The sequence below is a fragment of the Aotus nancymaae genome, unplaced genomic scaffold (genome assembly GCF_030222135.1).
Source record: "Aotus nancymaae isolate 86718 unplaced genomic scaffold, 86718_ANA_hifiasm-v0.15.2.pri h1tg000067l, whole genome shotgun sequence".
NCBI lineage: Eukaryota > Metazoa > Chordata > Mammalia > Primates > Aotidae > Aotus > Aotus nancymaae.
Window position 1 is genome coordinate 23,613,322 of NW_026988482.1, and position 27,062 is coordinate 23,640,383.

At 41.0% G+C, this 27,062-nt stretch overlaps 1 protein-coding gene across 2 annotated transcripts in view; it reads right to left on the reverse strand.

The window, feature by feature from the left end:
* Positions 1–298: 298 nt before the first annotated feature.
* PRKAR2A (protein kinase cAMP-dependent type II regulatory subunit alpha) overlaps positions 299–27,062 on the reverse strand; it is a 97,501-nt gene continuing 70,737 nt past the window's right edge. For both annotated transcript variants that reach the window (XM_064367062.1, XM_021667575.2), the window contains exons 6-11: positions 24,492–24,645; positions 19,658–19,759; positions 19,410–19,484; positions 7,966–8,031; positions 5,257–5,398; positions 299–4,790 (exon numbers count right to left, since the gene is read on the reverse strand). In XM_064367062.1, coding sequence (XP_064223132.1) covers positions 4,657–4,790; positions 5,257–5,398; positions 7,966–8,031; positions 19,410–19,484; positions 19,658–19,759; positions 24,492–24,645 — 673 coding nt within the window. In that variant the 3' untranslated portion in view covers positions 299–4,656. The remainder of the gene's footprint in view (positions 4,791–5,256; positions 5,399–7,965; positions 8,032–19,409; positions 19,485–19,657; positions 19,760–24,491; positions 24,646–27,062) is intronic.

Consider the following 27,062-nt stretch of genomic DNA (forward strand, 5'->3'; position numbering starts at 1 on the left):
AATTTAAAACCAGCCTGGACAACATAGTGAGATCTGCCACTAAAAAAAACAAAAACAACAACAACAACAACAAAAACTTTTATACAAACACATATACACACCCCCTACTGACTGCTTCTCTGGAGAACCTTGACTAGTACACATGTCCAGGGCTAATTTTCAAGGGATCCCTAATTTTCCTGAATTCATACCCCAATCCCAGATCTGCCAGAAGAGTGTATCTGCCAAACGAGTGCTATAATGACCTGGAGCCCTGAAACAAAACGGCAAACATGTAACACAAGACTGCACCAGAAAGTCAGACATGATTTGTCAGCCTTTATTAATCAAGAGTAAAGCCAAGCCCTAGAGTTTCTTTAACAAAAACAAAAAGAACATCAACCTTATTCATGGCAAACAGACTTAATTCTTAATGACTGCTCATTATATTTTTAACACCACAGAGCAAGAACTGATCTCTTTTCAATCACTTATTATTCTGACATTAAAATACAAGTTTAAAACAGGTTAAAATAAAATTCACCCCAATGATTTAAAAAATAATTCCAATTGAAAGACATTTCAAACACTATATGTAGAACTCAGGACCAAAAGAAGACCTTAAAACATTTTTTACCGTTGAGGTAGCACAATAATGCTGAATCAGATTTCTTTTATTACAGTGAGCTTAAAAAAAAAAATACAGCATCTACCCTTTGCTCAAGGTGGGCTAAATGGTTTTATGAAAGCCCCCATGAGGTTAGTGACTGTTCTTGTCCTTTTTTTTTTTTTTTTTTTTTAAGTATAAAGATAGCCCTGCAGTGTGTAAAAGGAAACCTATGGGAAGGCTGCTTCCCATCAAATAGACAATAGAATAATTGAGGAACGTCAGCAGTCAAGACAGGAGGAACAAGAGGTAATCACAGTGAAAAACCAAAACAACTCATATCTTGGCAAGATTGGTTTACAAGTGCATGACAAGAACAAAAATCCCAACATCAGTCAACTGAAAATAAAAGATAGAAGATGACATTCATGAGTCTTCTTACTTTTTCTCTGTGTAAAATGCTCTTTTCTAAATGAGAGAAGCTTGTACACTGTGACATAGGTGCTAACAGCACCTCTCACTGAATACAATATCACTGTGCACAGAGAAAATGGGCAATTAGAGGATAAACATAACCTCTCCTAGCTGGATAACCATTTCTTGTCACTTTGCTGCTGAATTCACTCATTAAACTGTTCAAAGGGAAAGCTCTACCCTGATTTCAGAGAGTCTACAGCAATATATGTAACACAATTATATATGAAGACTACTGACTAACAGGACAACAGCACATGTACCTTTTCTTCAGAGAATTCAACCAAGAGAAGAGAGTGTGTGGGATATGCTGGGGGCCAAAAGGAAGGGTCTCAGGAATATTCTCTACCATCCAAAATCAACAGCAAAGCCAGAAATGGGGTATGACCGCTAACTCATTGAAGAGAACAACATAAAATAGTTAACAAAGGGATCTCTTCCCAACACATGCTCCCCTCCATGAGGCTCAACCATCAGTGCAGGGCTTGCCTGATGTGAACAATGTGGATACCTCAGCCCTGAGTTGAACTTGGTCTGCCACCTTTGATTCCCCATGCTGCAAAAAGAATTGGAACGCTGTCAGGTCCTGGCACTGTGGTAATGGCTATATCCTATTTCACTCACACATGTCCTTTTAAAGTCTCCCTTCCTCAAGCTATTAAATAAAACCTGTCCTTTTAAAGTCTCCCTTCCTCAAGCTATTAAATAGAACCCCCTAGGAATCTTGTATGCAGTGAAGGTTGGAACTGATGATCTATATGTCAATCAGTATTTAGAGGAGGATGACTTTTTTTTTTGGAGACAGGGTCCCACTTTGTCCCCCAGGCTGGAGTGCAGTGGCACGATCATGGCTCACTACAGCTTCAATCTCCTGGGTTAAAGCAATCCTTCCACCTCAGCCTCCTGAGCATGCACTACCAGGTCCAGCTAATTGTTTTTTTTTTTTTTCTGTGTGTGTGAAGAGACAGGGTCTCCCTCTGTTGCCCAGGATGGTTTGAAACTTCTGGGCTTGAGCAATCCTCCCACGTTGGCTTCCCAAAGTGCTGGGATTACAGGCATGAGCCACCATGCCCAACCTGAGCAGGACAACTTAAACCTGATCAATTCTACTCCAAAACCATCAAGTCAGGGATGTCAAGGAGGGGTCTGTGAAGAGAAAGACTAGACTGGGATTGTGTGAGAATGGGAAGAGAAGGCCCATCCCTAGCAGACTGCAGGAGTGACTCTGGCATAGAATTCACAGCCAGCCCTAACTAGTGTGATGGGTGGTAGGGAGGAGGCATCTGCTCAGTGTTCAAACAAAATCCTCACAAGTTCTAGGGCTGGACCTCTGCATCACTCCTGAAACCCAATGTACCTGTTACCTTTGCAAGAAACTGGTATGGTTCTTGTTTGCTAAGTACAAGACCTGCTTTCTGAATTTATTTGATAATAAAGTAACACCATGGAAAAAAAGAACCTCAGAAAAATGTGGGATTACTACATGGTCTTTCTCAGTTCTAGCTGCCTGTTTGGGAGTATTAATTTTAATCTTTCACTATTCTGAAAGCTTCAATGTAGGCTACAGAGGGCAGTCTGAAAAGAGTCCTTCTGCTTTTGCTTTGTGAAGCATAAGAAGAAAAGAGAAATTACCAAGGTTGTGGTGGGTTATTTACTTTGGAAATATCTTGGTCACACTGTCCGTGGCAAAAGCAGAAAGCCTAGCTTATTTGGACAGTGGAAGGTGACTGTGTGGGCCATCATTATCTACAACAGGAATGACTCAAGCCCTAGCATGTAATCTCTTAGGGACTTACTGAGTTATACAAGTTAAAAAACAAAACAAAACAAAAAATCATATTGGACTTGATTTAATATAAACTTGGTTACAACATTCAAATTATCTTTATGGAAATTTCACACTGCTCCTAGGAACCCTTACAGCATCTAAGTTATTCTGAAGGGAAAAAAAATTATTCTGAAATACGCCTTGTTAGGATGATCACTGGAATTCTACCTAAGAGAATTAAAAGGCTAAATGGGTTTTAAATAAAAACAGCGAAATTACCTTCTTCTGGGGTTAACAATTAGAATTCCAAATACCCCAACATCTTACCTAGAAAGGCCTTCACAGTAATTCTATGAAATTGTAAATGATGCCAATTTTTGAAAACAGATTTGATCTTTAGGATAAATGCCTGCGTCAGCTGACAAACTCCATATATATGAATATGTCCAAGTTAAATTACCTAAAGAATAATTTTTTCTTTTCCTTTTCTTGAGACAGAGTCTCACTGTGTCACCCAGACTGGAGTGCAGTGGCAGGATCAAAGCTCACTGTAGCCTCGACCTCCTGGGCTCAAGTGATCCTCCCCACCTCAGCCTCCTAAATAGCTGGGACTAAGTGCAGGCACCACCACACCTGACAAATTTAAAAAAAAAAAAATTTTTTTTGTAGAGATAGGGTCTCACTCTGTTGCCCAGGCTGGTCTTAAGCGATCCTCCCACCTCAGCCTCCTAAAGCACTAGGATTATAGGCATGAGCCATTGAGCTTGGCCTGAGAAATAATTTGTTTTAATTTCAAAAAAATAGCTGCTGCTTCTTTAAGGAGTTTAAAAATTGGCGGGTTCAATGGCAAAGCTACACAATAACTCTCTGGAGTAGAAGGAAAGAGCTCTCTTTATAGTACAACCTCTTGCCAACCTACTGCCATTAGCCAGTAGGGGCAACTGCAAAAAAATGGTAGGAGTTGCCCAGGAAGGTATTTGGGTCGGACAAAGTGATAGCAACCCTCCAGATCCTGGCTCCTTATAAATGGATAGCAATTCATTCATGCAAACTGCAGAGGTTAAACAAAACCTACTAAAAAAAAAAATCCCCAACCCAGAAAACCTTTCCTGGCTCTCTACTAACAGTAAAATGTGCTGAGCCCAAATTTTCTGCTCTAACATGGGTCTCGCTGACCTATCAGTCTGCTCTGGGGTGCTGATCTGCTGGGTCCTGAGCAGGGTCTTTCCCTAAGCATCACTGTGGGTTTGGAGACAGCTGTCAGCAGACAGTACAATGCCACTGGGCTACATAGGCCCATCTCATCCGCCACCATTTCCCACTGTAAAACCAAAGGCTGCAACTGTGAACAAATGTGGACTTTCTCCAAGGACAAATGAGGAGACTGAAGGCTACATTTCCTCCTTTGAGAAAGATTAGAGAGTGTCTACACTTATACAACAGGATTCTGCAGACCCTGTGGTAACTTCCAAAAGCAAGAATAGCAGCAAGAGAGGAAAGGAGCATGTTTATACTTTGGACTTTGTATCAGGCACTTAAATTGTTGGAGAGACATGCCGTTCTGAACCAAAGATGTGAAAACTGGGTTGGAGTAATCTTTACAAGTGGTCTAATAATGGGCTTTCAGAAACAAAGTGGAGGTGTGGGTTGAACCTCTGCCCATCCTTTAGTGCTGACTTTCAAGTTTTCTAAATGCCCATAACCACAGCAATGGCAGCAGTGGTGGCAACGGCAGGAACGGTTCTGTCATGTCTGTTTTCTGTATGTGTTCTGTGGCTGACCAGAAGGTTTTGGTGTCATACTAAGAAGGCTCTGAGGTGTGGCACACCTACTGCCCGAGGTTGCCCAAATCCATGCTGGAGCCAAACATCTTCACCAGCTGTTCCTCATAGTGTGAGATGTTCCTCTTCATGATGTCCATGCAGGGCCCCAGAAGCCTCTCAAATGCTTGTACATCCATAACTGCATTATTAAAAAGAGGTGAGGGAGAGAATGAATTCAAGCCATTTCTCTTATGCAAACCTTTTCCTAAACACATCCATTCATGTTATAGGAGATTACACCTTGGGACAATGGCCACCTGCAAAAAGAGATGTTTCTATATGAATGCAGAAAGACTGTATCCTGTATCTTCCATGTTAGAGACTTTACAGAGTCCAGCAGCACCTATTCTCCCATTCTCCCACAGCCCTGGACATCAGCTCTTTTCATATGGCTAAAGGGCCTGTATACCTGTCTTGCTCACAGGCTGTCGCCAGTGCTCAGAAATGTTTGCTGAATGTATGCATTCATCCGTCTCTGGTTGATCACATAAACTACCTAGGCCTAGACAGTAGTAAAAAGCTGGCAGAATACGTCAAGGCTTGCTGATGGGAAAAAATATTACATGTTAGAAAAAGAGTAACAATGCATAAAGAACTTTTCTTACCTAAGCATTTAACATCTCCAACTGCATAAGCTGAAGCAGCTCTGGGTTTGTTGGTGACCAGGGCAAGCTCTCCAAAGTACTGCCCCTTATGGCAACGGGCAATCTCGACCTCCTGGTTTCCACCATCCTTGTTTGATTTAGTCTACAGCAGACAAAGAACATGACCTGGGCTGATTCCAGGATCACAGCTGGGCATGTCCAGTTGCACACATATGCATTTTTCTCAGCATAATCCACACAATTACTGAGGAATTCACTTTAAAATTCACTAACTGTACCATGTAAACTCCACAGACTAATCTCAGTGGTCTGGTTGGATCACAGGAGTTTGTTTTTACCTAGGGCTCCATCTGAGTCCTAACATTTTTAAGGTAATCTATAGCCATATCACCCTGAACATGCCCAACCTTGTCTAAATCAGGACAATGCTTCTCTTAGGTAATGAGCCACAAACTTGAGCTACTTCTCTGATTTGAGATTGTGCCTTGAACAACATTTTACAGTGACAAAATTCCCCATCACCCCCCACCTTTTTTTTTTTTTTTTTTTAAGAGACAGGGTCTTACTCTGTCACCAAGGCTGGAGTTCAGAGGCATGATCACAGCTCATGCAGCCTTGAATTGCTGGCCTCAAGAAATCCTCCTGTCTTGGGCTCCCAAAGTGCTGGGATTACAGGACTGATTCACTGCCCCTGGCCAACAAATTTAAGTACTATCTGTACCTTAAATTAGTGGTCTCTCCTCCCATTTTTTAGAATAAGAGTTAAGTAACTAATTTTAAGATAACATACTACATTGTATTAATATCTAGAGTTTCTTTTTTTTTAAACAAATCAAACTGCTAAGCAAAGTGATAATATAAGTAAAAAATTCTTTAGAATTTATTAGTAAGAATTAGTCTCAATCTCTAAGAATCACTTTATGTTCTAGGTAGAAAGATAATTTCCTTTTTGGTTAATTTTAAAAATAAAACTGCTACACTAGCTTACATGGTTTGACCCTTCTTCCTTCAACATTTCTGCCCTGTTGCTCTGAAGGTCTGCCCTGTTGTTCTGAAGTTGGTCTGTTCCATCTGAGCCAACTTTCTCTCTCCAATCATTTCAGTGGCATTCTCTGGAGCTGCAGCCATATTCGTGCCTACTTAGTCCCTTCTCTAGAACAGAAGGGACTTACACACTGTCACATACACACCAGCTCCCATATTATGCAGGTTTTCTCGCAATGCAGATTCTGATTCAGTAGGTAAGGGGAAAGACCCAAAACTCTGCACTTCAGACAAGCCCCCCACTCTCCAATATTCCAGTGCCATGCTGCTGCTGATCCTATGCACCTAACACTATGCTGTGATCACATTAGGTATCAATGAATATCTCAGAAATCTACAACCATCTATCACTAGCCCAAAAACTGTAAGTAAAATAACACAGGCATTTCAAACTAATGTTTTCATGTGAAACAACAGATCTACTTTTAATCAAGAATCAAGCTATCGGTCGGGTGTGGTGGCTCATGCCTGTTTTCCCAGTGCTTTGGGAGGCTGAGGCGGGCGGATGACCTGAGGTCAGGAGTTCGAGACCAGCTTGGCCAACATGGTGAAACCCCATCTCAAAGTACAAAAAATTAGCCAGGTGTGGTCGGGGGATCCTGTAGTACCAGCTACTTGGGAGGCTGTGGCAGGAGAATCACTTGAACCTGGAGTGAACCACTGCACTCCAGCCTGGGTGACAAGAACAAGACTCCGGCTCAAAAAAAAAAAAAAAAAAAAAAAAAAAAGAATCAAGCTATCTTCAGCTACTCAGTAAGCTGAGCCATAAGAATTGACTGAAACCAGGAGGCAGAGGTTGCAGTGAGTTGAGATTACAGCATTGCACTCCAGCCTGGGCAACAGAGAAAGACTCAGTCAAAAATAAAATAAAATAAATAAAGAGAAAACAAATCCAGCTATCTTATAGACAGTAATATTCTTCTTTTTCCATACTTACTAACTTTACTCAATATATTTTGCAAAAGTTTTTATACTAGCTCGACTTAGTATTATATACAACTGTTTCAACAAATTCTGTATTCTCAAAAAAGAAAAAAAAGGAACCAGAAAATCTGATGATGATAGATTTACCGGTAAGAGTCATTCCTCCTACTTTTAGCTTCTCAGTTTTCTAGGTCACACCATTCATCAAATGACCATAATTTTCCTAGAGACCTCCTCTAGCAGTGCTCTAAAAAGGAAGCTTTCTTTATGTTCACCCCTTCCAATCTTTTTTTATTATGTAATTTCCCTATTTTCCTTCCTTTTTTCTGAGATAGGGTCTTGCTCTGTAAACCAGGCTGGAGTGCAGTGGCACAATCACGGTTCACTGCAACCTCAATCTCTTAGGCTCAAGAGATCCTCTTGCCTAGGCCTCCAAAGTGCCAGGATTACAAGTTTGAGCCACTGCACCCAGCCACCATTTTCTATTAGGGTTTTAATCTTTTTCTCATTGATTTGTAGGCCAATATTCTCCAAATCATTAATTACATAGTAGAGCAAAAGGCAGAAAGAATAAAAAGAAATATACTAAATCTATATCAATGGATAAGCTTAAACATGGGTCTTTGCCAGTCACACACCTCATAAAACAATGACGGTTTGGTGCACGCAACACATTTCATATTATTTAAAGCAAACCGTTACTTTTTGTGTGTACCATCACATATAAACTAATAAACTCACCTTGCTTCTAATCAAAATGCTAACTTCACCAGACTCTACGATGTAAAAACTATCAGCCTTTTCACCCTGAAAGAAAAGAGGTCAGGTCAGAGCCATACATAGTATTGACAGGGAATAAAGAAATAGATTGCTTTTTCACTGCTTAAACTCTGATTTGTATTTATTTTCTAACTCTATAAATGAATCAATAGTTAACAAATTCAGAGCAAAATGAGGATTCTGATCACTGGGGACATCAACCCAACTACAACTGATACATCTCCAAACTCTTTATTTTTTTTCTTTTTCTTTTTCCTCACAGACAAGAAACATCTCCGAACTCTTAGCATGAACTACTCACATTTATCTCCATGAATGTGCACAGGCTGCCAAGTGCACAAAACATCGCTGTTCTGATTGCTCATGTTGGTCTGCTATTGAAACCTATAACAGGGACCAGTAGCCCAGGCTGGTCTCAAACTCCTGGGCTCAAGTGATCCACCCATCTTGGCCTCCCAAAGTGCTGGGATTATAGGCATGAGTCTGCTTGTTTTGAATTTAAACCACATGGTTGAACCAGTCATTCAGGTAATTCAACAAGTAATTTATTTACCAAGTATTTACTATGTGCAAGGCACTGTTCTAGGCATAGAAATACACCCAGTGGACAAAACAAATACCCCTTGGCCTTGTAGAACTTACAGTCTGGTAGGGTAAACAAACTTTCAACAGTCAACATAATAAATCAGTAAATTATACTGTTATGTTGCAAGGTGATAAGCACTACAGGAAAAGAGTAGAACAGGGAATAAGAGATCTGGAGTGCTGGTGAAGGAGGCCTTGGGACTATACTCATATATTACAAGAGACTATACTCATATATACAAGAGCACTTCATTGAGGCTGGGTGTGGTGGCTCATGCCTGTAATCTCAGAACTTAGGGAGACCAAGGCTGGGGGACTGCTTGAGGCCAGGAGTTCAATACTAACTTGGACAATACAGCGAGACTCTGTCTCAACAAATAAGACATTAAAAAAATTAGTTGGGTATGATGGTATATGCCTGTAGCCCTAGTTATTAGGGAAGCTAAGGCAGGAGGATCATGTGACCCCAGGAGATGGAAGCTGCAGTGAGCCATGATCCTGCCACTGTACTCTAGCCTGAGCAACAGTGAGACCCTGACTCTTAGGAAAAGAAAGAAAGAAAAAAAAGAGGTTCACTGAGAAGGTGAGATTTGAGCAAAGACTGGGAGGATGTCTGAGTTAGGCATGCAGATATACACGAAGCATCTTTCAGGCACACTTCATTCAGTTTCTTGACCCCTCACTATTAACTTCTGGAGCAACGACCATTTATACCAGATAATGCAATATTACTCATGCACTCTCACTCTGTGTGGGTCTTATGTCTTCAGTGAGACTCCACTTCTGAGGCTTTCACAAACTTCATATCCTTTGACCATCACGCAGAGCCCCAAGTGGGCACCATACACAGCTAGGCTGACATTTCTGAGTTAATCTAGTCCCAGCACATATTACTGCCCCATATGAGTAAATGCCACAGCTTTACAAAGGGGTGCCTATGGGTTTCTGCCCTGCTATATTGGGTAGGTATCCTACAGCCAGCACAGCCAAATCACCATGAAGTTCTAGCATTACACAAACAGCTGCATGATAGGAGCTGACAAGGGATGAGGAGCCATGAAAGAAACTTAGTAGGAGCCAGAGGCAGAGTCACAAACAGGGAGAGGTGTTTCACCAAAAAGAGGGTGGCAAGTGGTAGCAAAGATCTGCAAGTGATACGTGGTGAAGGATAGTGCTTGGGCCCTTTTTGTTTAGATAGGTGTATAACATCCACCATTTAAAGTGCTCACGTTTCAAGGCTATATAGCTTGATGACTTTTTACATATGTATAAACCTGTATAACCACCTCCTAGATCAAAATAGAAAACATATCCATTCTCCAAAAGACTCCCTCTGGAGTTCAGTCACCACATTCCCACCCATGAAGTAACTATAACTAATTTATGTCCTTGTAGGTTTTGGCCATTCCTTAACTTCATATAAATGGAATCATACATTCTCTTTTGTATCTGGCTTCTTTTAGTCCATATTGTTAGATCACACTTTGAAAGTGTCTGGCTAGGCAAGGAATTAGACTGGTAGCTAGAGTAGAAACAAAGCAAAGAAAGGAGTGTATGTGTTATGAAGACAGCAGAGGATGGGCGTAGTGGTTCACGCCTGCAATCCCAGCACTGAGGGGGGCGGATTGCTTGAGGCCAGAAGTTTGACACCAGTCTGGGCAACATGGTGAAACTCTATCTCTACTAAATACAAAAAAGGACAGGTATGGTGGCTCACACCTGTAATCCCAGCGCTTTGGGAGGTCAAGGTGGGCAGATCACCTAAGGTCAGGATTTCGGGACCAGCCTGACCAACGTGGTGAAACCCATCTCTACTAAAAGTAGAAATAAATAAATAGAATAGAATTTAATCCCAGCTACTTGGGAGGCTGAGGCAGAAGAATCACTTGAACCCAGGAGACAGAGGAAGCAGTGAGCCTAGATCACGCCATTGTCCTCCAGCCTGGGCAACAAGAACGAAACTCTGTCTCAAAAACAAATAGATAGATACATACATATATATACAAAAATTAGCCAGGGGTGGTGGGTGCACGCCTGTAATCCCAGCTACTTGGGAGGCTAAGGCACAAGAACTGCTTGAACCTGGGAGGTGGAGGTTGCGGTGATCCAAGATTGCGTCACTGCACTCCAGTCTGGGCAAAAGAGTGAGACTCTGTCTTAAAAAAAAAAAAAAAAAAAAAGACCAGGAACAGTGACTCAAGCCTATAATCCTAGCACTTTGGTAGGCCAAGGTAGGCAGAGTGCCTGACCTCAGCTTGGGCAACATGGTGAAACCCCATCTCTACTAAAAATACAAAACATCAGCCAGGCATGGTGGTGCACACCTGTAATCCTGACTACTCAGGAGGCTGAGGCATGAGAATTGCTTGAACCTGGGAGGTGGAGGCTGCAGTGAGCCAAGATTGTGCCACCGCACTCCAGCCTGCATGACAAAGCAAGACTGTCTCAAAAAAAAAAAAGAGAGATAAAGAAAAGGAAAAAAAAATGAAGACAGCAGAGACTAGGGTATATAGGGTAAGAATGAGTTAGGGCATGAGAAGAATGAACAGGGGAGCTCATATAGAATAGAAGTTGCTAATGTTGCTGTGTGCTCACTCCCAGCAGGCACTCTGGTGAGCACTTTATGAGTATCATTTCATTTTTTTAACCAAAGAAGTCTAAGAAACTAGGTACTATTACTATCCAATTTTGTGGACTAGTTTCCTCAGAAGCCTGGAGGATAAATAACCTTTCCCGAGGAGGTATGGTGAATAGTTGGTAGATTCAGGGTTGAAAGGAGATGGGAAAGAATGTCATCTAGAATACATGAGAAACAAAAAGCCTTGGTTCATCTCTTCCTCTGGACCAAAGGAAGGACAGTGAAAGGACCTTGGTCCAGTAAATTTTACTGATTTGCTAATGCTTTACCAGAATGGATTATTTTAATGTAAAACAATGCAAGGTGATAAAATTTAAAATAAAACCATGTTCTGATGATTTTAACCATCAGTTGAAAACAGTTGATCTTTGTGGCATCTAAAGGATGAACTGTTTTACATTTCTAACCTCATGAAACAGCCTGGTTAGGCTGGGACAGGTTAAATGTGTGGGCCAAGACACGTATTTCCTGTTTCCATGCTGTCCAGTGGTGGATACTCTGGGTACGCTGGCTGTGCAGGCTTTGTAGGACTGCTTCCATTTTGCAGGGTAGAATGAGATGACTACCCAGTTGGAATAAAGAGCTCACTAGAAAAGTATCCTGCTTTTTTTTTTGAGACGGAGTTTTGCTCTTGTCGCCCAGGCTGGAATGCAATAGTGCGATCTCAGCTCACCGCAACCTCCGCCTCCTGGGTTCAAGCAATTTTCCTGCATCAGCCTCCCAAGTAGCTGGGATTACAGGCATGTACCACCACACTCAGCCAATTTTGTACTTTTAGTAGAGACAGGGTTTCACCATATTGGTTAGGCTGGTCTCAAACACCTGACCTCAGGTGATCCACCTACCTCAGCCTCCCAAAGTGCTGGGATTATAGGCATGAGCCACCGTGCCCAGCAGAGTATCCTGCTTTTCAAGTTCACTAATAGACTCTGTGTACACATCTCAAAGAAAGAACATTTCATTCTACATTCAAGAGTAAAGAATCAGACTGTACTGCATTTTAGGTCTTTGTAAACATGTCATCAGGTTCTTTTTCACAATAGAGAATATAAGATCAACATTCCACCATAAGAATGACTGAAGCCCTAATTTTCAGGATATGGGAATCTTTTTGATTTAATGCAATGGTACTTTAATAGTTAAAACATAAACATGATTTTGTAAAATTAAAGCCAACTTCTGTCCACATTACTCTGAGAATAAGCAAAATATTCTATCGATTACAAAAATTACTTGTGAAAATTATGCAAGTCATTAAAAAACAAAAACGTAGGCCGGGCACAGTGGCTCAAGCCTGTAATCCCAGCATTTTGGGAGGCTGAGGAGGGCGGATCACCTGAGGTCAGGAGTTCGAGACCAGCCAAGCCAATAGGGCAAAACCCTGTTCTCTACTAAAAATAAAAAATTAGCTGGGTATAGTGGTACATGCCTGTAGTTCCAGCTACTCGGGAGGCTGAGGCAGGAGAATCACCTGAACCAGGGAGGTGGAGGTTGCAGTGGAGCTGAGATCCTGCCATTGCACTCCAGCCTGGGCAACAAGAGAGAAACTCCGTCTCAAAAACCAAAACAAAACACACAAATGTAGTCAGGTATGGTGGCACAAGACTGTAATCCCAGCTAACTTGGGAGGTGAGGTGGGAGGATCACTTAAGGCCAGGAGTTCAAGACCAGCCTGGGCAATATAGTGAGACCCTGTCTCTACAAAAAATTTAAAAATTAGCCAGGCGCAGTGTCTCATGCCTGTAATCCCAGCACTTTGGGAGGCCCAGGCAGGCGGATCACAAGGTCAGGAGCTCGAGACCAGCCTGGCCAATATGGTGAAACACAGTCTCTACTAAAAATACAAAAATTAGTTAGGCATGGTGGAGGGCACCTCAGTCCCAGGGAGGCTGAGGCACGGGAATCACTTGAACCAGGGAGGTGGAGGTTGCAGTGAGCCATGATCGCACCACTGCCCTCCAGCCTAGGTGACAGAGCAAGACTCTGTCTCAAAAAAAGAAAAAAATTAGCTGGGTGTAGAGGCACGACTTGGAAGGTTGAGGGAGGAGTATTGCTTGAGCCCAGAAGTTTAAGGCTGCAGTGAGCTATGACTGCATACTATACTGAAGCCTGGAAGCGAGACCTTGCTTCTAAAAAACAAAAACAATAAAATAACTCAAAATGGATCACAGACCTACAGGTAAGAGCTAAAACTCTGAATATCTAGAGCTCTGTACTGCTCAATACATTAGCCATTAGTCAAATGTGGCTGAGCACTTGAAATGTTTGTTGCTAGTATAAACTTAGATGTGCTATAGATGTAAAACATACATTAGATTTTGAAGACTTAGTATTAAAAAATGTAAAATATCTCATTAATAAAGTTTTATAGTACTTAGATGTTGAAACAATATTTTAGGTATACTGGGTTAAATAAAATATATTAAAATTAAGTTTACCGTTTCAAACGTCTACTGAAAGTTTTTACTTTTTTATTTTTATTTTTTGAGACAGGGTCTTGCTTTGTCCCCCAGGTTAGAATGCAGTGGTGTGATCTGGGCTTACTGCAACCTCTGCCTCCAAGGTTCAAATGATTCTTGTGCTTCAACCTCCTGAGTAGCTGGGATTACAGGTGTGGGCTAGTACACCCAGCTAGTTTTTGTATTTTTTTTTAGTAGAGACAAGGTTTTGGCATGTTGGCCAGGCTGGTCGTGAACTCCTGGACTCAAGTGATTCTCCTATCTCAGTCTCCCAGAGTGCTAGGTTTACAGGTGTGAGCCACCCTGTGTGACCAAAAATTTTTTAAATTACATATGTTGCTATAATCACAGCTGTTCCAGAGCACTGTCAGATTCAATTCTAATGACCAGAACTGGTTGTTTAAAAAAAGAAAACACAACCATGGGAAAGAAATCCTAAATGAAAAACGCATCTCATTCTAGGCTTTTGCCTCATATTTTACTGGGCCATGTTTGTTTCCTGGTACTCATAAATACATGTATTTTTTTTTCCAGATCTCTTTCCCCAAGTTGCTACTGTAACGAGTATTCTGCTGTGTGTGGATGCAGTTATACACATTAAAGCAGATCTGGAGTCTGAAGTAGCTATAAAGCAGCTATAAAACAAATTCATAGCTGCAGAAACCATGATAGGTAGAAGACTTTCCTTTTTGGTTTTGTTTTTTTGGTTTTACAGAGAAGAGATTTTTATTACAAAGAAAATTCCAGTGAATTGTGCAGAAATGGTTTCTACACCATCCGAAAGAAAAACTTACGAGGGTGTTTTGGGAGTAGAAAAAGGTTATAAAGTTGGAATCTTAAATTGTAAAATTAACCATTGAGTGTCAAAGTTCTAAAAGCAGAACTCATTTTGTGCAATGAACATAAGACTACTGTATAGGTTTGTTTTTTTTCTTTTAAATGAAGAAAAGCTTTGCTTAAAGGTTGCTTACTTTTATTGGACTAAATCTGAATGATCCTACTCCTTTGGAGTAAAACTAGTGCTTACCAGTTTCTGATTGTATTTAGCTTCTAGTTGGAATTCGGAGGAAAAAAAAAAAAAAAGAAAACCTAAATAAAATAGGTGAAAGTTCCCTGGCTATTCAGGTGAATACACAAAGTTTGAAGTGTTAACTTTTTTTTTCCCATTTCATTGATGTTACTGGTCACCTTAGGGGATTATTTCATCTGATAGTCTGGGGCTAAACAGTAAATTCAGAAGAAAAATACCTGACAATTGAGTGTGTAACTTCAACAAGAATAGGCGTCAAGGATATACTGTCAGCTTTCCACAGCAGCCTGGCCTTATGCCTTGCTTCATGGGAAAATGCCATTCTTAATTTTAAAATGCTTTCATGTGTCCTCTTACCATTTAAAAGTTAGAATTCATTTGAAATAACATTTTGAATGTTTGTTATAGCCAGGTACTGTTGTAAGCTCTTGTCTTAACCTCTCAGCCTTGGGTGGAAATAGATGCAAAGGTTAAGTAACTTGTTCAAGCTCAGATAATAAGTAGTGGTGGATTTAAAACCAGGCTGTCTGGCTCTAGGGCGTACGCTCTTAATTTACCGTAAAAAAAAAAAAAAAAAAAAATTACATATGTTGCTCACATGTTATTTCTATTGAACAGTGCTGGTCTTAGAAGTAAACTTAGGAGAAAATATTATTGATTTTGCAAAGATTTCCTAAAATACGGCAACAAAAGTACAAACTACAAAAAAGAAAAAAACTACAAAGAAAATTTTGATAAACTGGACTTGTCAAAATTAAAAAATATTTTCTCTTCAAAAGATACCATTAAGAACATTAAAGCCAGGCACAGTGGTGCACACCTATAATCCTAGCACTTTGGGAGGACAAGGCGGCCAGATGGCTTGAGCTCAGGAGTTCAAGACTAGGCTGGGCAACATAGTGAGACCATGACTAAATATATGTATTTTTTTTTTTAAAGGTTGTCATTACTAGATATTGGTAAGAATGCAGAGCAACTGGAATTTTCACACATGGCTAGTGGGAATACAAAACAGTACAGCCATTTTAAAAAACAGTTTGGATGTTTGTTATGAAGTTAACATATAATTTAGCAATTTTACTCTCAAGTATTTACTAAAGAGACCAGCCTGGCTAACATGATAAAATCCCATTTCTACTAAGAAAAAAATACAACAACAAAAAATTAGCTGGGCACGGTGGCACATGCCTCTGGTCCCAGCTACCTGGTAGGCTGAGGCACGAGAATTGCTTGAATTCAGGAGGTGGAGGTTACAGTGAGCCAAGATCACGCCACTGCACTTCATCCTGGGTGACAGAGCGAGACATTGTCTCAAAAAAAAAGTATTTACTGAAGAGTATAAAAACATATGTCCACATAAAGGACAGGCATGGTGACTCACACCTGTAATCCCAGCACTTTGGGAAGCTGAGACGGGTGGATCACTTGAGGTCAGAAGTTCGAGACCAGCCTGGCAAACATGGTGAAACCCTGTCTCTACTAAAAATACAAAAATTAGCCAGGCATGGTGGTGTGAGCCTGCAGTCCTAGCTATTCAGGAGGCTGAGGCATGAGAATTGTTTGAACCTGGGAGGCAGAGGTTGCAGTGAGCTGAGATTACGCCACTGCATTCCAGCCTAGGCGACAGAGCAAGACTCTGTCTCATTAAAAAGAAAAAAAAAAAATTGATCATCAGCAAAAAGAAAAAAAAAAAAACAGGAGGCTGAGGCAGGAGAGTAGCTTGAACCCGGGAGGTGGAGGTTGTGGTGAGCTGAGATCACATCATTGCACTCCAGCTTGAGCAACAAGAGCAAAACTCCGTCTCAAAAAAAAAAAATTTACATTTGTACAATGAAATATTACTCAGCAATAAAAAGGAATGATCTACTGATACATATAACATGGATAAATCCCAAAAATATTATGCTAAGAGAAAGAAGCCAGACACAAAAACTATATATTACATGATTTCATTTATATTAAATTGTAGAAAAGGAATTTCTACAGTGATAGAAAACATTAACGGTTTCCAGGAATGTGAGTGTGGGGGGAGGGTATTGACTGCAAATACAAAGAAGGAACTGTACAGGGTGATAGAAATACCACACTGGGGATGGCTACAAAAGTCTTCCAATTTGTACAGTTAAACTTGGTAATTTTACTGTATGTAAAATACACTGTAACAAAGCTGACCAAAACAAATGAAACAACACAAAATGTAGTTTCTGATTTAGCAGGTCTGGTCGGGGGGCATAAGAACTTGTATTCCTAACAATTTTAACATTCTCAGATGATGCTGATTGCTGCTGCTGGTCCCAGGACCTCACTTTGAGAAGCCTTGGTCTAGTGAGAGACATTGACAAAAGGGGCCTAAAATAAGATGGGTATCATCTTAATTAATGTCCATTCTGTACCACTACCTACCTATCTTGAAGACAGTACTCTATCTTCAAGAGCACAGATAATCAAGAAAACACTAAGACTTCTCACATCTCCTGACACACTTCTTGAAAACCCAATATGAGACAGGCCTAGAACCTTTAGGATAAATTGGAGGTCCTTTGAATATTACTTTAAACACCTTAGGTTCAGAAGCAAATGTGGCCAATTAACACCTCCCATTTCTCAAACTCAGCCCTGCATTTCCATACCAGGATACCCCTGCTCTGAAACACAGCTCACACTACTGGCCTTTGCTCACATTGTTTTCTTGCTCTGAAGGACCATTTCCTGATCCCAAACATTGAAATTGCATTTTTTTTTTTTTGAGACGGAGTTTCACTCCTGTTGCCCAGGCTGAAGTGCAATGGTGTGATCTCGGCTCACTGCAACCTCCGTCTCCTGGGTTTAAGCGAGTCTCCTGCCTCAGCTTCTCAAGTAGCTGGGATTACAGGCATGCACCATCACACCTGCCTAATTTTCTACTTTTAGTACAGATGGGGTTTCTCCACGTTGGTCAAGCTGGTATTGAACTCCCAATACCACCTGAGATCACTCTCAGGTGATCTACCTGCCTCGGCCTCCCAAAGTGCTGGGATTACAGGCGTGAGCCACTGCGCCCAGCTGTATTTGTTTAAGGCCATCTCAAACGGCATTTCCTCAATGGAACCATATGTATTACTTCCTTTTCTATGTTCTCACTGTTATTCATACACTCCTTCATTATAGTGTTTATCTGGTCCTACCTATCTTAATAAATGCTTATAGAATACACCAATTTCTAATTAATAGTAAGGGCTCCTAGAAAACAAATACATTTGGAGAAGTGACTCAGAGTAGATATCATATTTTTGTTAGTCCTTTATCTCTTACAGGGGAGCTCTCTTCTCCCCTTTTATGGTAGGTCTGATGAGTCCTTGTGGTTCTAGTGAGACCAACTCCACCCACAGGACCCAGGCCTGACCAGTATGAGTCATTCCTCCTCCTAGTCTCAATACTGGGTTCTAGGATAAGTATATCACCCAACCTAAACCAACCATATATCTTCTCAGTGCTCTTGAGCCAGAAACATAGGCAGATTAGCTTACACCTGGAAAAGTCCAATACCATTTATGTCAAATTAAAAATACAAACACAGTGGACAAATAAAATTAATACACAGTACTCATTACAATGATCTAGCCCACTGTTTAGTAATCCTTACTATATCCAAAAATAACATGAGAGGCCGGGCACGGTGGCTGACGCCTGTAATCCCAGCACTTTGGGAGGCCGAGATGGGTGGATCACGAGGTCAAGAGATCGAGACCATCCTAGTCAACATGGTGAAACCCCGTCTCTACTAAAAATACAAAAAATTAGCTGGGCATGGTGGCGCGTGCCTGTAATCCCAGCTACTCAGGAGACTGAGGCAGAATTGCCTGAACCCAGGAGGCAGAGGTTGCGGTGAGCCAAGATCGCGTCATTGCACTCCAGACTGGGTAACAAGAGCGAAACTCTGTCTCAAAAATAAAATAAAATAAAATAAAATTAACATGAGAAAAAGGCACAAAGGAAATAACGAGACAGCTTACAAATTTGAATTTGATTAATCACTGAACACTGTGAACTCTGATTTGTGTTAGATTAGCCAAAAGGATGCCTTTGCATCAAATATTGAAAGTTAGAGGGCACAACTCTTTAACCTTCCCCAGGTTTTAACAGCAACAGATGAAGCTTACTTAGGGTCAAAAGAAAATGACATCCAAAGAACAAACACTAGAAGCCAAGGAAAGGTGAATGGAAGCAAGACATCTGCATGTATCAGTAAGACAGACATCAATAGGCTTCAGAGGATTATTATGTAGTCCTCTGAAGTATGATCTATTACTGGTAATAAGAGCTCCCAACAGTGGGAGAACATGGAAGTTTTTCTTGTTTTGTTTTGTTTTTTTCAGATGGAGTCTCACTCTGTCGCCTAGGCTGGAGTGCAGTGGTGCGACCTCAGCTCACTGCAACCTCTGCCTCCTGGGTTCAAGCCATTCTCCTGCCTCAGCCTCCCAAGTAGCTAGGATTACAGGCATGCACCACCACACCTGGCTAATTTTTGTATTTTTAGTAGAGACAGAGTTTCACCATGTTGGCCAGGCTGGTCTTGAACTCCCGCCTCAGTCTCCCAAACTGTTGGGATTAAGACATGGGCCACTGCATCCAGCAAGAAGTTTTTGATATAAATGATGTACTAGTTCTTTAGGGGTGACTTCCAGGAAAGGAGTTGTGTAAAGCCCTCACTCACCTGAGTGATTATGCGTTCTCCATCCTTATAGATCTTCTCTCCTATTACATCCACAATCTTCATTCGTTCTGACAACTGAAACAACAGGTAAATTCACAAATAAAAGGAAACAACCTTAAGTGAAAGTCACAATAGCTATGCAACACAGAAATGGGGTTAGAATAGTATGATTTGAAAACCTAACAACAGAATAGTTTTAAAAGCTTTTCCTAATCCCCATGAACAGATTCTTACTCAAGCCACTTTACCTCCAGTGATTTAAGGAGGGGCACAGACTCAATAAATGATTCAAACATCTTCCTCTTCTTTGCATTATTTTTCACTATGATTCTTCTAAAAGTCACCCGGTCCTACAAGAAAGAATATGAAAATTCTAGTAAATGCCTGTATATGGGAACATCTATGGCTTAATTAACTAGCCCAAGCAAATATTAGAGGAATATGTAAGCTACTGTATTAATTAAGTGTTTAATGATACTTCAATCTTGAGTCATCACTGGAAGGAAAAGACCTTATAGCCTGAGCCCGCCAGATGCCCACATGCTGTTGCTTGCTGTCTAGCACTCAATAGGTGCCACCTATGGGTCATAAATAAAACACAAAACAGAAAATGCCTAAACATTTTGTGAGCTCACTGTCACTGTTCAATGTCAAAAAAGACAACTCTAGTGAGCTAAGATCATGCCACTGGACTCTAGCCTGGGTGACGGAGTGAGACCCCATTTCAAAAAAAAAAAAAAAGACACCTCACCAAAAGAGAGAATAAAACAATCATTTAATCCTTAAAATTCAGAATTAATTAATTTATTATTATTATTTTTGAGACAGAGTCTCGCTCTGTCGCCAGGCTGGAGTGCAGTGGCAGGATCTCAGCTCACTGCAACCTCCGCCTCCGGGTTCAAGCAATTCTCCTGCCTCAGCTACCCGGGCAGCTGGGACTATAGGCACACTCCACCACGCCCAGGTAATTTTTTTTGTATTTTTAGTAGAGATGGGGTTTCACCATGTTGGCCAGGATGGTCTTGATCTCTTGACCTCATGATATGCCCGCCTCGGCCTCCCAAAGTGCTGGGATTACAGGCATGAGTCACCACACCCAGCTGGTTCTAACCCTTTCTATGCATGCTTTTAACACTTCCCAGAACTCTCTTTTCATGTGGTGCAAGGCCAGTTCCTATGGCTGTGGAGAATAATAAAGAAAAGCACCAGACATCCACACAGCCTTTGAGGAGCATCCAATCAAGCAGTGAAGAAGAAATTCCCATAGGCAGTAAGTGCTCAAAGGCAAGCACTCAGAGGCAAGAACTTAGCCCTGAAGTTCAAAAGAGAAAGAGTGCTACTCTCTCCTGTGACTGCAGGAAGTTCCCAGGAAAGCTTCTATTGACTTTCAATAAAGCAAGAGAGAGCAGAAGCAGAGACTAAGTATAGGGACCATAATGACAGCTGCCCACTATAAAAGCAGGAATGTAGGATCCAACTTGAGAAACTCAGTGACAACACCAAGTCCTCCCTACTTTGGCCTCAGAAGGCATTTCCAAGGCCTTTGGAGGCCCAAGTAAGAAGTCAGGCTGGAGAGGAGCTTCTGGGAGTTACTTTCCTAGAGGTGGTAATGAAGCTTTGGAAGAGCCTGGGCTTGCAAAGTAAGTGAACGAACAGGAGAAAAGTAGAGGCCAACAGGACATCTTGATAGGTCACTGACCACACTTAAGAAAGTAAGGAAAAGAGGAAATGACTGCCAAAGGCAAGGAAGTAGAAAGAACAGGGGTCTTAGGAAAAGTCGTCCCAGGAAAAGAGGGGTGGTGAGTAGCACCATGGCCCTGGGGAGCTTGTGCCACCATTTTGTGAACACCACCTTGTACCAGGCACTAAGGGAGTCGCTTCTCTTATACCCATCTATTTAATCCTCATACCCCAGCCACAAAAGCAGGTGGTTTTATACCTCAATATATATTTTTCAATTTCCATTGAGACTTTCTCTTTATCTTTGAGATTATCCAATAATGTGTTATTTGGGCTGGGTGCAGTGGCTCTTGCCTATAATCCCAGCACTTTGGGAGGCAGAGGCAGGTAGATCACCTGAGGTCAGGAGTTCAAGACCAGCCTGGCCAACATGGTGAAACTCTGTCTCTACTAAAAATACAAAAATTGGGCGTGGTGGCACAGGTTTGTAATCCCAGCTATTCAGGAGTCTGAGGCAGGAGAATCACTTGCACTCAGGAGGCAGAGGTTGCAGTGAGCCAAGATCATCTCCAAAAAAAAAAAAAAAAAGAATTTGTTATTTGGCTGGGCACAGTGGCTCATACCGATAATCCCAGCACTTTGGGAGGCCAAGGCAGGAGCATTGCTTGAGCTCAGAAGTTTAAGACCAGCCTGGGCAACATAGTAAGACTCTGCTCTACAAAAAAAAAAAAAAAAAGTCAGGTGTGGTGGTGTACACCTGTAGTCCCAGCTACTTGGGAGGCTGACGTGGGAGGACTGCTTGAACTTAGGAGGTCAAGGCTGCAGTTAGCCATGCTCAATGCCAAAAAGAATGTTACTTAATTTCTAAGTGTCTGGAGATCTTCGTTATTCATTTTTAGTTTCTTTCTTTCAATTGTAGTTAGAGAACACATCTGATTTCAATTCTTTTTTTTAAATTTTCAGTATTTTGGTTGGGCGTGGTGGCTCATACCTGTAATCCCAGTATTTTGGGAGGCCAAGGTGGGTGGATCACGAGGTCAAGAGATCAAGACCATCCTGGCCAACATGGTGAAACCCTGTCTCTACTAAAAATACAAAAATTAGCCAGGTATGGTGGCACGCACCTGGGGTCCCAGCTACTCGGGAGGCTGAGGCAGAAGAATCACTTGAACCCAGGAGTCTGAGGATAAAGTGAGCTGAGATTGCGCCACTGCACTCCAGCCTAGTGATAGAGCAAGACTCCGTCTCAAAAAAAATTGTTTTCATTATTTCTTAAAATTTCAAATAGAGATGTGGTCTCACTATGCTGCCCGGGATAGTCTCAAATTCCTGGACTCAAACCTCTCACCTCAACCTCCCAAAGTGCTTGGATAACAGGCTTGAGTCACTGTGGTTGGCCTGATTTCAATTCTTCTACATTTTTTAAAGTTTTATTTCATATTCCAGGATATGGCTTATTTGGGTGAATGTTCTATAGGCTTGAAAAAAATGTTCATTCTGTTGTTGTTGTGTGCAGTATTCTATAAAGTTCAGATAGTTTTTGTTTATTAATGGCGTTAAGTTCTTCTATATCCTAGCTGACACTAGCTGATTTTCTGTCTAGTCATTCATTCTTTTGTTTGAGATGGAGTTTCACTCTTGTTGAATGTACCTATTGGCACATCTGGATTTCAGGCTTTTCCAGCACCACACCTGGGATATATGGGAACCTGGAAACTCACTGTCATGTCTTCCCTCAAGCGTCAATATCCCTAGATAGTCTGCCTTCTTCTTTCCACCTTTTTTTTTTATTTTGAGACAGTCTCACTATTGCCCAGACTGGAGTGCAGGGGTGTGATCTTGGCTCATTACCACCTCTGCTTCCTGGGTTCAAGTGATTCTCCTGCCTCAGCCTCCTGAGTAGCTGGGATTACAGATGCCCGCCACCATGCCTGGTTAATTTTTGTATTTTTAGTAGAGATGGGGTTTCACCATGTTGGTCAGGCTGGTCTCCAACTCCTGACTTCAGGTGATCCACTTGCCTCGGCCTCCCAAAGTGCTGGGATTACAGGCGTGAGCCACTGTTCCTGGCCATGTGTGTGTGGCTTTTTTTAAGTTATAAATGAGAAGAGCATGGAATAGGGCTACTCCATCTTGGTCTGAACCAGTAGTTGGCACCAAGGCTTATTATTTTATTTTATATATTTTTGAGACGGAGTCTCACTCTGTCACACAGGCTGGAGTGCAGTGGTACAATCTTGGCTCGCTGCAATTTCTGCCTCCCAGGTTCAAGTGATTCTGCTGTCTCAGTCTCTTGAGTAGCTGAGATTACAGGTGCCCACCACCACACCTGGCTAATTTTTGTATTTTAGTAGAGATGGGATTTCACTATGTTGGTCAGGCTGGTCTCGAACTGCTGACCTCAAGTGATCTACCCACCTCAGCCTCCCAAAGTGCTGGATTACAGGTGTGAGCCACTGCACTCGGCCTATTTTGTTGTTTTTTGAGACAGAGTCTTGCTCTGTAGCCCAGACTGGACGGTAGTGGCATGATCACTGCAACCTCTACCTTCTAGGTTCAAGTGATTCTAGTGCCTCAGCCTCCTGAGTAGCTGGGATTAAAGGTCTGCGCCACCATGTCCAGCAAATTTTTTATATTTTTAGTAGAGATGGGGTTTCATTATGTTGACCAAGCTTGCCTGAACTCCTGGCATGAAGTGATCCACTTGCCTTGGCCTCCCATAGTGCTAGGAATACAGGCATGAGTCACCACACCCAGCCATAGATGTCGACATTTTAAAACTGAAATTTGGAATTTGTATAAGAGGATGATTATTTTGTTTAAGAAGGAAAAGAGTTCTATGTTTTGAATATATAACTTGGTGCTGAAGGAAACAAGGTGGATCATGTATAATAGAAGATAGGGATCTAAGACATTCTGGGAAAGTTCTTTTTCCAGAATATGGCCATCAGCCTTTCTAGTGATCTAAGTCTATTGGATATTGGCTTGGACCAATGAGCAAGAGAATGGCTGAACATACAGCACAGATGGTCCTGGGATATCTAGAAATGGAAAACGCTTTTGGCAGAGCTTTCAGTGACACTTGCTTTTTTTAGGCTGTGTCTTGTATAAAGAGTTATTCCCTCCCTCCACTTATCTGATAAAATCAAAAACACAAAAAAAATAAAATGAGCTGTATACTACTATAAGGTCATAAGACCCAGTCTTGTTCCCATAACTTGGAGTAATGATTTGTTGACAAATCATTTTAGAGAAATGGAAAAACGCATTTGTACAAGATCTTCCACAATATCTTTCAGATAACTGGCTATAAGACATAGTGTAAACCAAGAGCCCAAGGACAGAGACCCAGAAGGGCAATTAATACTGTGCCTTACAAGGGGAAAAATGTCTCTCACTTACCAGTCCCCAAAGGGAGCCTTCTGAGGTAGCAACAATGGTAGCAGCTCTTGGGGTGTTGTACATCAGAGCTAGTTCTCCAAAACTGCCATGGTTGTCATACTGACCAACAGAGCGGGTTTGATTATCTTTTGTTACTAAAATGTCATAAGTTCCCCTAGAAGAATGACAAAAAATTATTTCATTAGTTATTTCAGATAATAAATGTAAAAACTGGCAGGTACATATAATAGAAAATGTTGTTTTAAGAGATTTCCAATGGAACTTTGCTAGTATATAAAAATACAACATATTTTTGTATTTTGACTTTGTGTCCTATAACCTTGCTAAACTCACTTATTAATTCTAGTAGCCTTTTTTGTGACATTCTTGGAATATTCTACATAGAGATCATGTCACCTGAAACAAAGACAGCTTTAATACTTCCTTTCCAATCTATATGCCCCTTTCTTTTTTCTCCCATCTTTAACTTAAAAAAATTTTCTTTTTTTTGAGACAGGGTCTTGTTCTGACACCTAGGCTGGAGTGCAGTGGCACAAACATGGCTCACTGCAGCCTCTACCTCCTGGCCCCAAGCAATCCTCTCACCTGAGCATCCTGAGTAGTTATGACCACAGAGGTGTACCACCACATCTAACTTTATTTTTATTTTTGTAGAGATGGGGATGGTCTCACTATGTTGCCCAAACTGGTCTGGAACTCCTGGGCTCAAGCAATCCTCCTCTCTCAGCCTCTCAAAGTACTGGGATTAAAGGCATAAGCCACCATGCTCAGCCTAAATTTTTTTAAATACATATATTTTACATGTTTATGGCATACATGTGAGTGTCTGTTCCATGCACAGAATGGGTAATGATTAAGCCAGGGTATTTGGGATATCCATCACCTTGGCTATATGTCATTTCTATGTGTCGCTATCATTTCATGTCCTTTCTTCTATTAATAGTTACTTTGAAATATGCAAAATATTGCCACCAAGTATAGTCACCTTACCATGCTATAAAACATTAGAACTTGCTGGGTGAAGTGGCTCACACCTGTAATCTCAGCACTTTAGGAAGCTGAACTGAGAGAATTGCTTGAGCCCAGGAGTTTGAGATATACCTGGCCAACATATGGAGACTTGTCTCCACGAAAAGGAAAATTAAAGATAAGAAAGACACATTAAAACATATTTCTTTTAACTGTGTGTTTGTAGCCATTAGCCAACTTCTCTTCATCCACCCACCACCCTTCTCAATTTCTGGTATAAATCACTCTATTCTCTATGTCTATCATATCAAGTGTTTTTAGCACTCACATGTGAGCGAGAACATGTGGTACTTGTCTTCCTGTGCCTAGCTTATTTAACTTAATGTAGCAACCTCCATGTTGCTACAAATGACATGACTTCCTTCTTTTTCATGGTCAAATAGTACTTCATTGTGGATCTATGCCACATTTTCTTTCTTCCTTCCTTTATTCCTTGCCTCCCTCCCTCCCTCTCTTCCTTACTGAATTGACTATAACCTCTAGTACATATTTAGTGAAAGTGGTGAAAGCAAACATCCTTGCCTTATTCTGAGTTGTAAGGAAAAACAATCTTTCACTATGCTGTAGGTTTTTTAAAAATGCCTTTAGTCTGGTTGGGGAAAGTTATTTTTGTTGCTAATTTGCTGAGCATTTTCATCACAAAAAGATATTGAGTTTTGTCAAGTGTTTTGCTATAGGTATTGAAACAAGTGCATGGGTTTTCTTTCATAGTCTGTACAAAATTAGGATACAACTGATTAAAATAAAGAAAGCAAATGATACAATTATTTAACTATTGATTGGCAATAATTGCTAAAAAAAAAAATTCAGAACTGACAAGCATTTGCAGAAATAGGGACTCTCAACATACCACTGAAGGAAACATAAACTTTTCAAAGTTTCTGAAAGATAATTAAACATATAGCAAATACCTTAAAAAGACCCTTTGATACAGCAATTCCATTTCTAGTCATCCCAAAAGAGATAATCAAAGACATTACAAAAGATTTAATTGCAGGGATTTCACCAGGTAATATTTATAATAGTAAAAACTATAAGTCATTTAACCTGCTAATAATAGGAGATGGGTCAAATACATGTTTCCATCCATATTATGGAGTCACTAAAAGTAATGACAGAATATGGCTGGGTGCAGTGGCTCACGGTTGTAATCCCCGCACTTTGGGAGGCTAAAGTGGGCAGATAACTTGAGATGAGGAGTTCAAGACCAACCTGGCGAACATGGTGAAACCCTGTTTCTACTAAAAATACAAAAATTAGCTGGGTGTGGTGGCACCTGCCTGTAATCCCAGCTACTTGGGAGGCTAAGACAGGAGAATCACTTGAACCTGGGAGGCAGAGGTTGCAATGAGCCAAGCTCAAGCCACCGTACTCTAGCCTGGGTGGCAGAATGAGACTCTGTCTCAAAAAATAATAATATTGATAAGGACAAAATAATACTGTAACTCCATAACATGCTTAAAATAGACTTAAAAAATTAAATCACACAATGTATGATTTAATGTAAAAAAAAATATGCAAAGATAACTCCATTAGTTGACT